Here is a 16,646-nt window from a genome sequence, read left to right on the forward strand (position 1 = left end):
CACCAGTTCTAAAGTCCCTCCACTGGCTCCCTGTAGCTCAAAGAATAGACTTTAAAATACTGTTGTTAGTTTATAAATCACTGAACGGCTTAGCACCACAATACATTAAAGATATGCTTTTATTGTATCAACCTTCCAGACCTCTCAGGTCTTCCGGTTCTGGTCTGCTCTGCATCCCCAGAACCAGAACCAAACGAGGAGAAGCAGCTTTCAGCATCTATGCACCACGAATTTGGAACAAACTTCCAGAAAACTGTAAAACAGCTGAAACACTGACTTCTTTTAAATCTCAACTGAAAACCCACCTGTTTAGAATTGTATTTGAAATGTAATCAATTACAAATTTATTGATGTAACTTGACTTAATGATTGATTCTATATTGCATTGTGATTCTGTGTTTGTTATGATGTAAAGCACTTTGAAATGCCTTGCTGCTGAAATGTGCTATACAAATAAAATTTGATTGATTGATTGATTGAAAGTACCACCTAATCACATGGTAAAAAATGCTGTAATACTGTATTACTTTAAATAAATATCTAAACTAGTGTGCTGTGTAGTCAATTTGTATTTTGAGTTGGAGGTTGGTGAGAAACTTCTGAATAGGTGGAATATCACCATTAGGGTATTTCCTATTTTATTTTATTCCTACAAAGTTTTGGGGAAAAAAAAAAGTGATTAACTAAAGCACCCCACAGCATGATGCTGCCACCTCAATGTTTTAAGGTGGTTATGGTGTATCCTGGATTATGTGCAGTGTTTGTTTCACAAAGCATTTACCTCAGAATAAATTAAATCATGGTCACATGCCCTAAATTGTATCAAATTACAAATGAGACTTCCTGTGGCTTTCTTTCAGCAGTTTTTTTTTTTTTTCTACTGCTTGTCCAAACTCTATTTTCAAGACTTCTCTCAGCAAAATTCATGGATTGGTCACCTGCCCAGTGGATATTTGCAGCTCCTTCATAGGTACAGTGGACCTCCAGAAGGCTTTTTAAAAATGCTATCTTCTTTCCCAGCCTGTCATTTTAAATGGGCAGCCGTGTCCAACCAAAATGTTTTGAGTTCTGCAATACTCTGAGCATTTAACGAGAGACTTAAAAAAAGAGACACTTATAAAATCAGCTGATTTTATAGTGAGAATAAACTACACATGAGGGTGCTCTGTTAGGTGATTTTTGTAGTCTTTTGGGTGCCTTGATTTTATTTAAAGATATTAAAGTAACAGAGTCTGAACACAAATGCAGATTATAAAAATTGCGAAAACTACATATCTTTTTTATCCCTCTCGAAAATGGTTTAATTTGTATTGGTCTGTCTCATAAAACTCAACAAAACGCAATGAAATTTGTCATCTAAATATTTCAAAGTGTGGAAAGAAAATAAGGAGCATGGATACTTTTCCAATACACTGTGGGTATTTGACTTCTCAGAACATGACATTGATGGAACAATAATACGCTCAAAGGATATTAACACATGTAATGGTCTCCTCAAACTAATAAATATAATGAATTTCAAAATCGTTGGCAGGTGTGAAACGAAATAAGCCAATGAAATGTAGCAACACCATATATCATTCTGCAAAAATGCGTCACCGTTTCCGCCCCCCCATATTCTATTATTTTCATGTTTCAGACAGTCCCTCACAAGCCACTGAACAAACAAATGAATGTATTTATGTCATGTATTTGTCTTGAGCTGTTGAAGATCACCTTTGAATACAAATTTAGAACTGACACCTTTAAGCAACAACCAAGACGAGGGGTAATCTGTTGTTGTTACTTTGTGTTTGAGTTTCACAGTGGGGAGACTGACCTTTTTCTGATGTGTTACAATACAGGAGACAGACAGCAAGCGTCAAAGTGGTAATTTTCTCATGACATACCAATTTCCATAAACATGCCTGCTCCAGACTCACTCTAGCGTGAGCTGCATGCTAAAAAGAATGGCTGACGTCCTATTCAAGCTTCCTATGTTGGTTTTCTGGCACAGCTCTGCATTTCCAAGGTTTATCAGGGCCTCACTGGAAGTGTGTAATTTACTTCACATAAAAGCTTGAATTTCTACTCACTCGGCATTCGGATTCATAAACCCATGATGTCATTACATATGCTGGAAGTCATCAGCACTGCCACTCACTGCCAAAAAATTATGTTAGAGCTTAAGGTGGCAACTCTATTCTAAAGCCCATATATATTATGACTTCAATGGAAAACAAAATCCTCTTCATAAAAAAACTCACTCCTTGTAAATCTGGATTCTTACAATTCATTCCCTCTGCTTATGTTATGGAAATAATTTACTGCCAGTCATCACAATGTCCTGTCAAGTGTTTGCGAGGAGGAGAAACCAGTTGGGGGAGGTACGTCTTTTCTTATTAATAAGGAATGGAGAGAAACAAATGAGATGTAGCATTTGGTTTAAGGTTCAGCTGGGACACAGATTAAGTCTGACAGTAATTGGAAGCCACATTCAGTGCCTGTGTTTTTGCTTCATTCACCCATTTCCCAAAGTAAGGAGGGACAATTGGTTTATACCATAGCAGTTGATGTATATAACAGAAAAGGTACCAACTGCTAAATAAACATCTGTCAACACTGGTTGATGGAATCTTGACAAACTCAGTTCTCTAACTACAAATACCACTGTTGTGACATGAGTTTTACTCCTGTAAAAAGGAGTGGATACAATTAGACAACTATGGTTTCCTTATCTCTTCATAATCCTGCATTATGTTGTGCGGGTCCTTAACACCTCCTACGTAGCCCCAAAACAAACCAAAAGAATAAAATAATTTAAATGTGTGGTAGTACCTAAGCAAATGTTCAACAGGTTTTTCTCACAGAGCACAGTTTGCAGGAGTATATATTTTCAATGTAACACCTAAAATGTTTTTTTTTGAATCAATACAAAAACACTGTTATTGGGCATATACTTTTCCTTGTCTTATTGAAAGCTAGGTTTTAAAATGGAGGTGTCACAATTGTAAAGTTTTCCTGTGCTGTGGGTGTGATTTCCGTGAGTCTCTCTTAATGAGCGTGGGTGCACAGCTAAAATGGCCAGCTTGACACTCAGAGGGGAGGAAACCATAGTGGAGACACAGTCAGTGGGTGTGGGGCACAAACACAGCTGTGTTTAGTCGCACTTTCACGCAGGACGTCCCTGTGTCCATGAGGAGGACCGTTATCCTCCCTTTCTCCTCCCTCCTCATGCCCTCTGCTGCGGAAACGCAAGTGGCTGCTGCGGCAATTAGTGAACCACGCCTGCTGGGCTCTAATTTCTCTGAATTGTGCTCCTTATATACAACCCCCCTCCGCAGCTGAAGAAACTTGTCTCCAGTGGCTGCAGGTCTGCTCGTCCAGCAAACGCCCTATTATACTTGTTCAATTATTCTAACCTCGCGAGAGCTTACAGTTAGACCCCTCCGGGGCTGGTTTTGACGGACAGGGAATTAGAAGCTCAGTCGGTCACACTGACCGGTAATAAGCACAAGCGACAGCCATGGATCCCTTCAGGTTCTGTTTGATGTTATCATTCTACATGAAGTTTGGAAGTTCTGTCTTCTCAAGTAATGCGCCTCAAACTCCTGCGCCTATTCCTAATGGTAAGACATCATCTGTTTTTTTTGCGCCTATTCTAATTTTAAAGTGAGTTAATGTGTGAATACCGCTCACTATGTGAAGGGAACTTCTGGGCTTATGCCTAAGATTTATACCACGAAAATGATGTCACTGTAGCCTATATGACCGTGCAGGGTGCATTCACGTGTGGGAATGTCATAGTGTTTGCAGCAAACATATGTTTACGGCGTGAAATTGATTGTGCGGTTTCTCGCAGTCTTGTCTTGTTGGCGCAGCTTTTATGTTACATATGAGAGGCAGTAAAAGTTTTAGTGCCAGAAGCGCTAAGTGGTGAGGAGGGTCTTTGAAGTTTTTCTGTAAATGCCGCAACGGGTAGATATTAGACATAATATAGGCTACCAAACATGGGAAATTAAAAAAATAAACAAACAAAAACGTTTATAACTCATTTAGAACGTAATTAAGAAACGGAGATGTGCTTGTAAGTCTGTTTATGGGCAACTGAAAAGAGTTCCTCTTTGAACGTATAGGTTGTTAAACTCGTATGTTTAACTTTTATTGACCTAGATATCCTTTTCATGTTGGCAAATTGCTTCTGGCGGATTGTACCAAATTACCCTCAAATCCAGACAGACATTCACATTGTAAAATATGTGGATGTTTAAATGTTTATCTTTAGTCTGAAAATCTGAAGATACATTGCTATATAGGCCTGTAAAAAAAAAAAAAAAAATACTGGAAGAATCACTCCACTAGAAACAAAAACATTAGTTTATCATACTTTTAGTCAGAAGAATGAGTTTGCTTTTTATCCAGCAATCTAAATTTAAATGTAAAACAATGTACCGAAATCTCTGATCCACTTCTGGTCTCAGATTGTGTAGAACCCTGACCAGAATTTGATATAGAACCTGAATCACCCTCAAGCCACCAAGGATATTTCTTTCAAATTGTTAGAGTCTGATTGATATGTTGTGCTATGTTTACAATCTCTAAGTAAATATTTTACTACTGAGCCTAAAACTAAATTAAGGGCTAATTTGGATTTTTTTTAGATGAGTTTGTGTGAATATATATCAGGAGTAGTTCCTCATCTTTGATACACATAGATAAGAAACTGTCTATGTGAATTTTTACAATATTGAATAAATAAAAGAAGTCCTGGAAGCCTTTGAAGAATAACATTTTGTCAGATGGTTGCACCATTTCTGCAGTTTTTAGCTATTTAAAATGACTGAACCCTAAAGTGATCACATTCTTTGCATTCAAAGCAGCATTAATGGAGATAAAATATTTACACTTTCTTAAAAGACTACAGTTATTAAAATGAAAATTACATTGGCTGAGCCTGCTGGTTGTATTACTTCACAAGGATAATTTATGTGAAAAGTCAAATACTAGTACCCCCATCCTCCTTAGCTGGCCTGCTTGTTGCTGCTCATTTCTCTTATGCCTTGGACTGGCACTGTGCAGTACAGTGGGTTGAGGAAATGACCTTTGTGAACTCACTTCCAGGACACCCAGGAGGCTGTGGTTTAAATCCCCAGAGCACTTTCAACACATGTTTGGTTTACATTTAGAATTTTTTAAAGTTTATGAAAGAGGACTAATTTCTTGGTTTACAGGACTCTATAGGGTCCTAACTATAAGGTAAACACTTCACTGTAGGTTCCATGCACAACTGACAAAAACGAACCTTGAACTTATTAAGATTTACCATTTGTAGGGAATGCTTTGTGAGTGGAACATAATGTGAAACTAATCATACTGGACAGGCTTCTTGCTGCATTAGCTGAGTCAGAAATAAGAAAAAAGGAATAGGCTTATTTCACAGCAGAGATGTGAGTTTTCATTGTGAGAATCTAAAACTCACCACATTCTCACAGCTTTCCCCATCTCCTTCCTGAGAGTACCCTTCCACGGCCAGAGCTCAGATACAGACAGTGATTCAACAGTGAAAGGGAGCAGTGGAAGAAGCAGGAATGCAGAGCTCTCCATTTCTCACCAGCTTGCACCTGGCCGGTCACTAGGAACAGTGGACATTGCTGTTGGCGTGGTCAGTTTTGGAAGGTTACAAAAATTGGGCAATGCAGACAGCCGCTGTCCAGCCACCTGAAAGGACCCTTTCACTTATGTTTGACTGTTTGAACAGCAATTCTAACAAAGTAGTGAATTTAACATGTAGGTCTTGGTGTAAGTTAGAAACTCTGCAAGGTTGTGTGCCTTGCTCTGATTCTGAATACTTTGTATTTTAGTATAAGAGCAAATATTTTAGTATTTTTTAGGGTATTTAGAGAGATGTATCTTTAATTTGATAATTTGATCATGTGTTTTTCAAGTCCTTGATTTGTTCTGCCCTAATGTTAAGTTACCAAATCATTTGTTTTGTGCATATCTACATACTATTCCCATTTCTTAACATCCATCCTCATTATGTATACAAAATACCCATGAACTGATTATTTCTTATCAAATGTTTGTAATCTGGATGTTTTTGAAGGAGTAATATCATAGCTAAGGAGTGTTAAAATTAAAATTATGATCTGTTTTAATTTTTTGTGCAAAATAAGGTAATCAAAAAGTCACTTTCTCCATTCCATACATGCAAATTGGTAGATTTACCTTACACAAAATAGCTTTACAGAGTGGAAAGTAGTAAAACATGAACACGTCGCTCATTTCACTCCACCACTGCCACTGACACATGACCAAACACATACCACATGACAAACCTCCACCAGAAACCAATGGCAGCAAGATGGAAATAAATATTGGTTGTTAATATCAGCCCAGTTTTATTTATTGGACCGATACAGATATTTTAAGAAAGGACTAATACCAGTCAATATCGATATTGCCAATATATTCTACATTCCGTCTGAAATGTATTCAAGAAAAAGATTTTAAATAGGAGTCAAAGTTTAAAAGCTTATAAAATACTTGAAGAAAAAAATTTAAATGCTTTTAAAAAATGCACAACTTGTTTAAGTGTTATGCAATACAATCAGAGTTAATACAAACAAAAATACAATTAAACACAAAAATGATGCAGATGTCGTCGAACTAGCCCAGGAGACCTAAATGGTAACATTTATTTTGGAACACTGAAGGAATACTTAGGTGAGGCTTGGTAAACACCATCATTCATTATCTAGTAAAGTGTCTCTCTTTTACACAGTAAAAGCAACTCTAGATTATACCTTACCCAGACATCTCTGACGTGACAGCAAGGAGAACTTTATGGAAAAGTAAAGGAAACTCCACCTAAGGTTGTCCATACCATTCTGTAAAACAACACTCTCTATTGACTGTAATGCCAGTCTAACAAACTAACAAACCCTGCTGGCAGGCATGGTCTATAATCATCCCATAAGACATTGTCACTATATCACCACATGGTTGGGTCCATGCCTTCTTTCAGCCAAACATGTGTTGAGCTGTTTGTTTTTACCTTAGAGTGTCTGAGGTAAAGCACTGTAAAAACTACTGAGTTACACAAAACATCCTCATATGTACTTTAAAGACATACTGTTATGTTTTTTTTTTAGTTTTCTTGAGGAAATATCTGCATTTTTAATAAATAAATAAATATTCAAGAATATTAGGATTTATGCTCTTTGAAGTTTTTATTAGTAATAGTTCAGTTGCCTGTAGTCAAAAGATGTTATACCATAGTGAGTTTCTAGAAAAGTGAAGAAATCCTGAGAGTGATCGAAGGCTTATGTGAAACAGTAATTGTGTCCTAAACCTAACCACTGGTTGTTTCAGCCTTGGTGACAACATCTGCCATCAACCATATTGCATAGCTTACAAAAAGTGACAATGCCAATAGTATTTGCAGAATTGTTGCATTTTAGTCAATAATTAATTACCTTTTGAGGGTCACCTTGTGGCATTTCCATGAGATTTAATTACAAATCTGGACTAGGCAACAAAACCTTCATTTTGTTTGTTAAGCTATTTAGAGGTGTGTATTTTGGAGTGCAGTGTATTTTTCAACTCCAAAAGCCTTGGAGGAAGGAATTTAAGTCCCAATCATGAAACAGCAGCAACCTTATTTGACTACATGTACAATGCTCCTTTTCTTAAATGCTATATCAGTTTTAAATTAGATGTAATCTCATCGACTGCACCTTCCAAAAAATTAGTCTTTTGTTCAGCAGTCTGCAGAATATATTGTCAGAGGTTTTAGGGTCCGTCACAATCATTTTGGGCATAGTAAGACAGACAGGCATTTGTGTTATTTTTGGTCATCAGTGGTTTTTCATTATTTTACCACTGATGCTATTTTTGGCGTTCTATTTCTTATTTTCAAATAATCACTTCTGTCCTTAACTTAGCCAAGAGAAGTCAGTAAATCTTTAGGTTAAAATTAGTTTGGGGTTCTTTTATGACGTCCTGGATGACTTGAAGGTACATTCCAATGTAATTTTCATTGGCCACTTTTTGAAAGGCTTGTCCTTGTTCCATGTTTTCTCCATTTGTAGATAAGAATAGCACACACTGTGGCCTTCCAGAGTCACCAATCTTTAAAAACATTTAGTTTTACTCTCAGACTGATAGACGTCAGTGGCTTTGTTTCTGATCTGTTCTCGAGGTTTTCTTTTTTCTTTTTAGACTGGGTTATGGTGTGTTACTTTTCAATACCTCTATTGCTGTCAGTGAGTTGTTTAAAGGGATTTTTTTAATTCTACAGCTTTGGCAGTAATCAGGTCTGTGTGTGTGATTTGAAATTGAATAAAAACCAAAAGTTGAACCAAACCAAAACTGCAGCTAAATATCTTAAAGCTGCAGTATGTAGCATTTATTTAAAAAAAGAATTTTTTTATTTTTTTTTACATATATATTAAAACTATCATCATGACGTGGCATTGTAGTAAGAGACAGATAAGGTCTCAGTGCTGCTCAGACCCTTCTTGCTGCTCTCTGCTACCCTACAGCTGGTTCATCACAACAGAGTCATGAATGCCTAGGATAGTCAGCATGGTCACCATAATGGTTGCTTATTTCAAAAATAAAATAAAATTGGGAGTATATCAGGTGCAGTTTTAAGTGCAGTTTTAGGACCTCGCCCACTGAAATGAACACTTCCACAGACTTTATTTATGACTTGTTAACAGTTGCTAAATTATGGAGTTTGGTAAATCTGTCTCATAATGTGCAATGTTAATTTATCAGTGAGGATTATCTCAGTAATAGGAAACTTAATGGTCCAAAGAAAATGGCCTCATAACTGCTGGCACACCACCTGAAGCAAACATCAAAGCTGCTTTTGTAGAATTTTGAGCTATTCTTGATGCAATATTTTCTCTGACGTGATAAAAATTGTTTTTGGCAAAATATTTTAGAGACCATGCCACATCCTAAGGCTAAAGTGCCTGTGGTTTCACACATGTAATTGAAAATATTATTTTTTTTTCTGTGGGTTCAGAGTGGGCCTATAATGTCATGAAAATTTTGTGCATTAGGGCAACATTAAAAGAACATAAATAGGATGTCTTTATGTTTTTCCCTTTTTTTCTTATTTGACTAGATTACTGCAATGTGCCAAACTCACTTCCAAATACCCTAATCTGACTTCTTTGAGTTTTATCTTCATCTTGCAAAGTTCTCTTAATATTTCGCACAAATATGCTTATTCTTTTTTTTCTCTTTTAGCTAAAAACATAAACAATTACTGATGAATTATCTTCCTCAAGAGATGGCGCTATCTCCTGAGATTGGGAAGATTTCCCATTTTCTGATTTGTGTTTTGAAGAAATACAAACATGAATAGAAAAGATGGCACTGATGATCTGGCTTACATTGATCACAGGAATGGTATCAAAGTTCGTAGAATGACTTGAATTTCCCCTGAATTGAGAGTTTTAGTGACTCTTGTAATAAAAACCTTCTTTTGTTTGAATGCCCAAAATAGAGCAGCAGTTTGCACTCATAAGCCTCAACAAACAAATCCTGTTACTCTTTTATATAAGCTTGTGATACTCTCCCTCAATGCTTTCCTTTTTGAAAAGAAACCTATACCTTAGCTATTCTCTAGTGAGTAAATCAGGACTTCTGCTCACTGAAGTGTGAAAGTTTAGCCAAACATCTCAACCAAACGTGGGCCACAAAAATTGTGCAATGGAAAGACTGCTTAGAGTCTATGCCTTTCTTGGTGAAGAAATTCAGTAGCACCGTTTGCTCTACATTCCTCTCCTCCTGGGCTGTTCAAACAGCACTGCCAGGAGAGAATGTTGTTTATTCTGACTGGACACTCATCTTCTAAAATACCAGCTACATAAAAAGCTCCCTTATTTGCTGATGATATCTGGATCTCAGCTTTTTTAGTTTTCATTGTCTTCACTGACGTTGAACCTCTCATTGTTTGGCTCTTTGTGAATGTTTAAAATTCAAACTATTTGTTCAGAGTAATAAGATGAAAATATAGCTTTGTTGCTTCAACATTAAAAATATTTTCACATATTTTTTACATTTTTTTTCTCAGCTTTGGCCTTGAGACAAGACATGCTTGTCCAAGCTTATGTCCAAGAAAAACATAAATGAGTAACTGAATGACTTTTGCTACAATGTGGGATATTTTGAAAATTATATCTTTGGAGAGGACAAGGTTAACTCTACAAAGTGTTGAGCCAACAGTGACACATTCTGCTCTTGTACATGCTTGGGTTTGATGCATAGCCAAGGTAGTCGTTTTACTCATAATTCTAAAAAATAACTCCTTGACCAGAGTTAAATAATGTCCACCAAGAGTAACTTCTTTCAAAAGTCCAGAAACATTTGACAATTATCTGTCTATTTTTTTTTTGTAAATTGAAACTGTAGGCTTTAAAGAAACATTGATAACAACGTCCTAAGATTTTAAACTACTTCCAGGAAACTTTTTAGATCTTAATTGAATTGAGTATCTGTGATCACCTTCTAAAAAGTATATGTATCAACAGAAGCAAGTACACTGTGATAGATAGTAAGGACTAATAAGTCAAAAAAAGTATTATCATCAGTAAGGAACTGCTCAAGGATTTAACAGTGAGCATGTGACTACAAAATACAGTAGCAACATAAAGGAAGGGTGAACCTTAATACTTATTCTTTAAATAAAAGTGATGTGTTAGTTGCTTTTTCCCCTTTAGCATACATTAGAAACATTTGACAATGGGTGTAGATTTAACTGTTAGGGGAAATAGAGGCCTGTAATTGATGCATTCATCCATTCATCCAAACTTGTTTGGAAATGTTTTACATCTCTGTTAAACAGCTCCTGCTGTTTTACACAGATGTAGGAAAATGTGTTTCCTTAGGGACATTATCTCCTTGGCAGTGCTTTGCACAAGTCTTCCTTCACACTTAGAACTGGAACAGGGAATGCATGTTGCTCACAATAGGTTACATTTTATTCCACAGGGTAAAACCAATGGTCTTCTGAACTGCCTTTTTTGGGATAATGTATTGTAATACTAGAACAGAAAGTAACAATTATCATCTTGTGCCTAACCTTAGGTTAGGCACAAGATGATCAGGCATAACATTGTAACTAAAGACAGGTGAAGTGAATAACAGATCATCTCTTCATTATACTATCTGCTAAGGAGTGGGATATATCATGCTGCAAGTGAACATTTTGTTCTTAAAGTTGATGTGTTTGAAGCAGGAAGAGAATATTCAAGTGTAAAGATTTTAGAGTTCCACAAATCTTTACACTTTTCATATTGGGATGGACTGGATTACAGAATCTCTATAACTGAAGCTCTTCCTATTTTGCAGTGTTACCTGCAGTACCTATTGGAAGTGGTTGAAGAAAGTAACAGTGACCAATGCTCTTTTGTTGCAAGTGGGCAATGAAGTTTGAACCATGTCTTCTGATCAAACTGCTGGTGTTGTTTAGCTCTAATTTGGAAGAAGTTGAGTAGGTTCTGATAGAAAAGTTTTTCAAACCCTGGCAGATCACATTTTGATATGTTTTGTGCTACACAGCTTCAAACCAGTCAGGGTGTCTATGCTGACCCCTTCCCACTGCTGAAAGTGCCAGCTGTGGGCACATGACTATGAGAATTGGACTACTGACCTATAAAAATCAGGATAATGTTCTCATCCTGAAAGCAAATGATCACAGCAACAGGTTTGAGGTGCTTACTAGGCCTCCAAAACTCACTAGATCTCAATTACACCACACACCTATGGACTATGCAGGATAATAAAGTTAAATCTAAAGAGGTTCAACCTCAACTTGGTAAAAAGAAATTCTGCCACCAACATCATGGTGCCATATAATGCATCATACATTCAGGGATCTAGAAAAGTCCATTCCTTGAAGGATTAACATGGGTGTGGCATCAAAAGAGAACCAGCACACTATTACCCAGGTGGTCATAATGTAATACCTCATCAGTGTGAAATGCATTATTATAGTTTGTTGTGTGAAGTTAGTGAGATCAGAGTTGTACTTGCTCTTTAGCTATGACGAGGCTCAAAATGTCATTTCAATTAGCTCTGTTAAAGCCCTTTAAAAGATACAGTGGGATTCTCTTTCAGACTCGATTCATAACCAATTTAATGTTGTTTAACTGACTAATAAATTATTTACAAGTGTTTGATGTAATCACGCTGTCTAATAAATATAGGTCAGATTTGCTTTTCATTTTCAAGTAGTCTTATAAAACTGTTTTAATGGGCCAATACGTTTTTGTTACCCTCTCTGAAAACTAGCACACGTTTAGCAGACTTCTACTGTCTGCCAGTAGCAAATTAGTCTTCTCCCTTCATACAGTAATAACAACTGATGAACAAGATGTAGAGGTGTTGGAAATTTCCTCAACTTGTCTCCTCAAACAAACAGAGCATATTTGATTCAAGGTTTGGAGGCTATTCAAAAAACTCTTCCTCTTTCTAGTGTTACATTAGACCACTGGTGAAAATGTGTGTTTGGTTAACCCTTCCTTAAACCTCAAACTTCAGCACTCAAGGCAACTGGAAATGTCCCTGAGGTTTCTGGGAACCTCTCTATCCCAAGAGGAAAAAGATAATTGAGTCTATGTTTGAAAATATGCCACTGTTTTTAAATAAAATTAAAATTACAACAGTCATTCCTAAATCAAGACATAGGTTCAGACTGCTTAACCAAATGGTCAACAGTATGTTGACATAGGTTTGAGGTTTACAAGGGACATGCTTCATAGGATAGCAGAGGGAATCTCAATACTTATATTTAAGCTTAGAAAAATAAATATTTGCGCATATGTTTTAACTCCAGCCAATTTTTTTACAACTTTATACGTTGTAGTTTCACTGTGGAGGGACATATCCCTTCATCCCTATAATTTAGCAGCCAAAAAATACGTGATGAATTTTAACCAAAGTTGTGTCCATTTCAGAAAAGCTGGTGGTCTTAACTGTGGCAACTAAGGAAACAGATGGCTTCCAGCGCTTTATGCAGACCACCAATTATTTCAACTACACTGTGAAGGTAAGAGTATCTCATTTACTAAATCCATGCCCAAACATTTGTATTGTTTGTAATTATACAGAACTAACACACACGCAGCAGGAAAATACTTCCCACACACAGTTGCCAGAATCAATTGAGCCTGTTAAAGGAAACAAAGATGAGGAAAACTTACATCCCAAAGGGAAACTCCATGATGTAGTGCCATAATGGACTTTTGTGGTTAAAAGAAACTTTTTTTGTTTGTTCTTAGCTTGGAGGTTGGTGGTGACATGCCTGCACTGCTAACTTCATGTGCCCCTATATGCAGTACTTTTACAGTAGTTTGATTACAATACTAATCTCAAATCTTCAGTAATCAGGTTACAGAACCAAAGAAGATAACTATAGTGGCGTCTTAATTTCGTTATCATTTTCAGTAAATTAAATTATTTTTGAAATCTTAATTTTTCTTTTAATTCACTTCACCCTTAATTGTGATTAAATGATAATTGTTAAAAACTTAATTTAAAATTAGAATTTCATCAAACATATAAATAAAAAACACATAAGTGTGGGCTTAATGAGAAGTATGATTAATATTCATTTAAAAGCTATTATGTTTTTAATTTCATAGATATACTTAATTGGTACCCTTTTTCTAAATAGTAAAGAAGTACTGTAATTATATCAGTATAACAGAAAACAATTTACTTTATTTCTTACACTGCTTTATATCTCTATCAAGTTACTTAAGACTTTAATTACCAGTATAAATTTCACAGAAGATTACTAATGAAATTCTACTTCCTGTCTTAATTTTTCCTGTCAATTATCATCATCTCTTTTGTAAATAAATCCTGATTTCAAACATTAACTAAAGCACAAATGTTTGAGGTAAAATAGTTCAAATTTTGGTGGTTGAAATGGTGCAAAAACCTAGTTGCTTTGTTTTGCATATCTTAAACTAGCATCATTATTCAGTCTTCTTCTGTAGGTGTTTCATTTATTAACTCAGCAGTATTTGTCCACTGTTATATAAAGATTCCCAAATCTCTGATCACTTCTCTCATCCATAGCCCTCTCCAGGGAATTCTTTCACAGATCATCTCTTAGATTTAGTTCTGCTTCTGATGACAGAAGTGCATACAAGAAGACTGGAATTGAATCAAAATGTGGATTAGGGGTGTAATCTATATATTCATATTTTCCCTCTTAGAATTTTTTTCCAGTTGAATTAGACATGTGTTGTTCTAAAAAGTATTTTTTTTTTTACATCACAAAAACATGGTATTTAAAGAAGTGTGGGTAGACTCTTTATATCCACTGTTCATCAGCATAAACACACATGAAATAAATCTCCCCATTAAAGAATGTACATGGATATTTTCGTTTTTTGGTAGCATTTATAAATAGGAATTAGTGAGATGTTCCTTCCAGCTCTCTTACATATGACATAGAAACATGGGGCCAACTCCTTCAGAGGTTTTCCAGACTTATGGTTCAGACTTATGGTTGAACCATAAGTCTTCTTCAGACTTATGGTTGCTTAGATATCGATGTAAATGGACATTTTCACAGCCAAACTTTATGTGTTCAAGCAAGTTCACAGTTTAGACACTTTGTCTGTCTTTTTGTCTGCATCAGGTCTTGGGAATGGGAGAGATGTGGAAAGGCGGTGATGTTGGTCGTTCTATTGGTGGAGGGCAAAAAGTCAGACTACTGAAGGAGGCCATGGAGAATCTGGCTGCTCAGGAAGATCTTGTCATTTTGTTTGTGGATAGGTATGTTATGAGCCAAACTAATGTAAAGGTATTTATATTTTGCATCAGTCTTTTTATTGTAACATATTACATTCTTGGCTTTGAGTTTGTTTTGTTTCTTTACTAATATTAGTTTGATTTACCTTTCATTTGATCTACATTTAAGTTCCAACCAAAAAAGGGAGCCAGCATGGTGCAAATGCTAACCACCATGTGCTGTAATAACATATTTGAAAGCCAGAACTTCTTAGTGAAAGGTGTTTTTGTTGAAGCAAAAACACCAATCAAACATTCAAAAATAGGCATTATTGTACATGAGGAGAACAATTCTCAAATACAGGTAGCTGAGCTGTAATTTTTTAACACTGATGGAAAATACTTCCATGGGTAAAGTGAGGGGATTAAAAATAAACATTTTGCACAAGTTATCTTTAAATAGAGGAAAAAATAATATTTACAGTGACGTCTCAAATCTATAATTTTAGTCATAATTGCAGCTCATAGCACCTTGAAGGAGGTTGTTAGAAAGTAATTTTCTCTCTTTGAAAAGAAGCAGTTGTGGTCTAATAAACTACTTGGAAATGTCAGAGGATTACAAGTAATTCAGTGTGTTTTATACTTGAAATCCTCCTGGCCCACCAGGAGAGTGTTGGCAGGTACTAATTCGGCCTTAGCTCTTGTTTTATGATTCAGTCAACTATAAAGTTAAGTATGAATTAATTTAGCAGTTTTTCATTGTAAAGAAACATGCATAGTTTCTGAAATGAATAGAAAAGACTACAAACACTTGTCAATAGGCCTGTCGCGATAAACGGTACATCAATTAATCGTGATAAATTAAAACTATTGACGTCATTTTAATTATCGGCATTATCGTCTCTTCCGGCCTTTTTCTCTTTCTGTTGATGACACCGAATGAAAAAAGGCTCAACTCCGGTGCTCTCCACTGACCCTCCCTTCCTCATTTCCTTAGTGCCAGCGCACACTACACGATCTTAGAGCTGTCGGCCGATTGTCGGCCCATTTTCAAAACCTGACAGACCACACATGAGCCGACAGAAATCCTAGCTATAACGGTTCGATCGGGTTCGTTCCTGCCGTGTGGTGTCCAACAATGGGCACAAAATAATGGCTACAAGTCCATGAACTAATTTTAAAACCAGGCATTAATCAATGCTTTACTACAATCTACCTGCAATGCATGTGGCTAGTGTCAGTCCTGACTGAATGAAAATCATTATAACCTATTTACGTCACGTTAACGAAGAACAGCTGAAAAGTTACCGGGTTTATCAACTGCGGTAGCAATTTCGCTCCAACTCCTCCCCTTGTCCTTTCTATATTCTTTGCATGTTGAATAAACATTAATGTTGTTTCCACATATCATCTCCAATGTCCGCTGGACTTCGGGTTGCGCCGTGTCAGCTGTTTGGGATTCCCCTCTGTAATTTCCCCTCAGAAAGCCAGGAGGAGAATCCGCGCTTTCTGATTGGCTACCTGTCACATTCAACAGGCTGCGTTAAGCTCCCAGTCGGGGAAAACCCCTGATTTAGATCGGAGCGGCCAAGACGATCTACCATAACACACCACACAATCTTAGAAAGACCAACGTTTTAAGATTGTTGTAAGGGGAAAAATAGCAGCAAAAAATCATGTAGTGTGAACTATTGCATCAGGTAGTCAGATGTGCCCATCTTCTCTATTTAAATCTAATTATTACTGAAGGGCAACATAATATACAGACTTCATAATCTTTTGGTTGAATGCAGTATTTATTTCCACTTTGGCTTTATGTTTAGTTTTTTTTTTCAAGTGAGTTTTTTGTTAATGGAGACTGAGAATCCATTTTATTTTTGTTTTTGGTTGTTTTGTTTATT

At 36.3% G+C, this 16,646-nt stretch overlaps 1 protein-coding gene across 2 annotated transcripts in view; it reads left to right on the forward strand.

Annotated features, from left to right (window-relative positions):
• The first annotated feature begins 3,201 nt into the window (after positions 1-3,201).
• The window catches only part of plod2 (procollagen-lysine, 2-oxoglutarate 5-dioxygenase 2), a 33,889-nt gene continuing 20,444 nt past the window's right edge, over positions 3,202-16,646 (forward strand). For both annotated transcript variants that reach the window (XM_032551699.1, XM_032551700.1), the window contains exons 1-3: positions 3,202-3,608; positions 12,957-13,048; positions 14,654-14,790. In XM_032551699.1, coding sequence (XP_032407590.1) covers positions 3,506-3,608; positions 12,957-13,048; positions 14,654-14,790 — 332 coding nt within the window. In that variant the 5' untranslated portion in view covers positions 3,202-3,505. The remainder of the gene's footprint in view (positions 3,609-12,956; positions 13,049-14,653; positions 14,791-16,646) is intronic.

The sequence above is a fragment of the Xiphophorus hellerii genome, chromosome 21, assembly GCF_003331165.1.
Source record: "Xiphophorus hellerii strain 12219 chromosome 21, Xiphophorus_hellerii-4.1, whole genome shotgun sequence".
Lineage (NCBI taxonomy): Eukaryota > Metazoa > Chordata > Actinopteri > Cyprinodontiformes > Poeciliidae > Xiphophorus > Xiphophorus hellerii.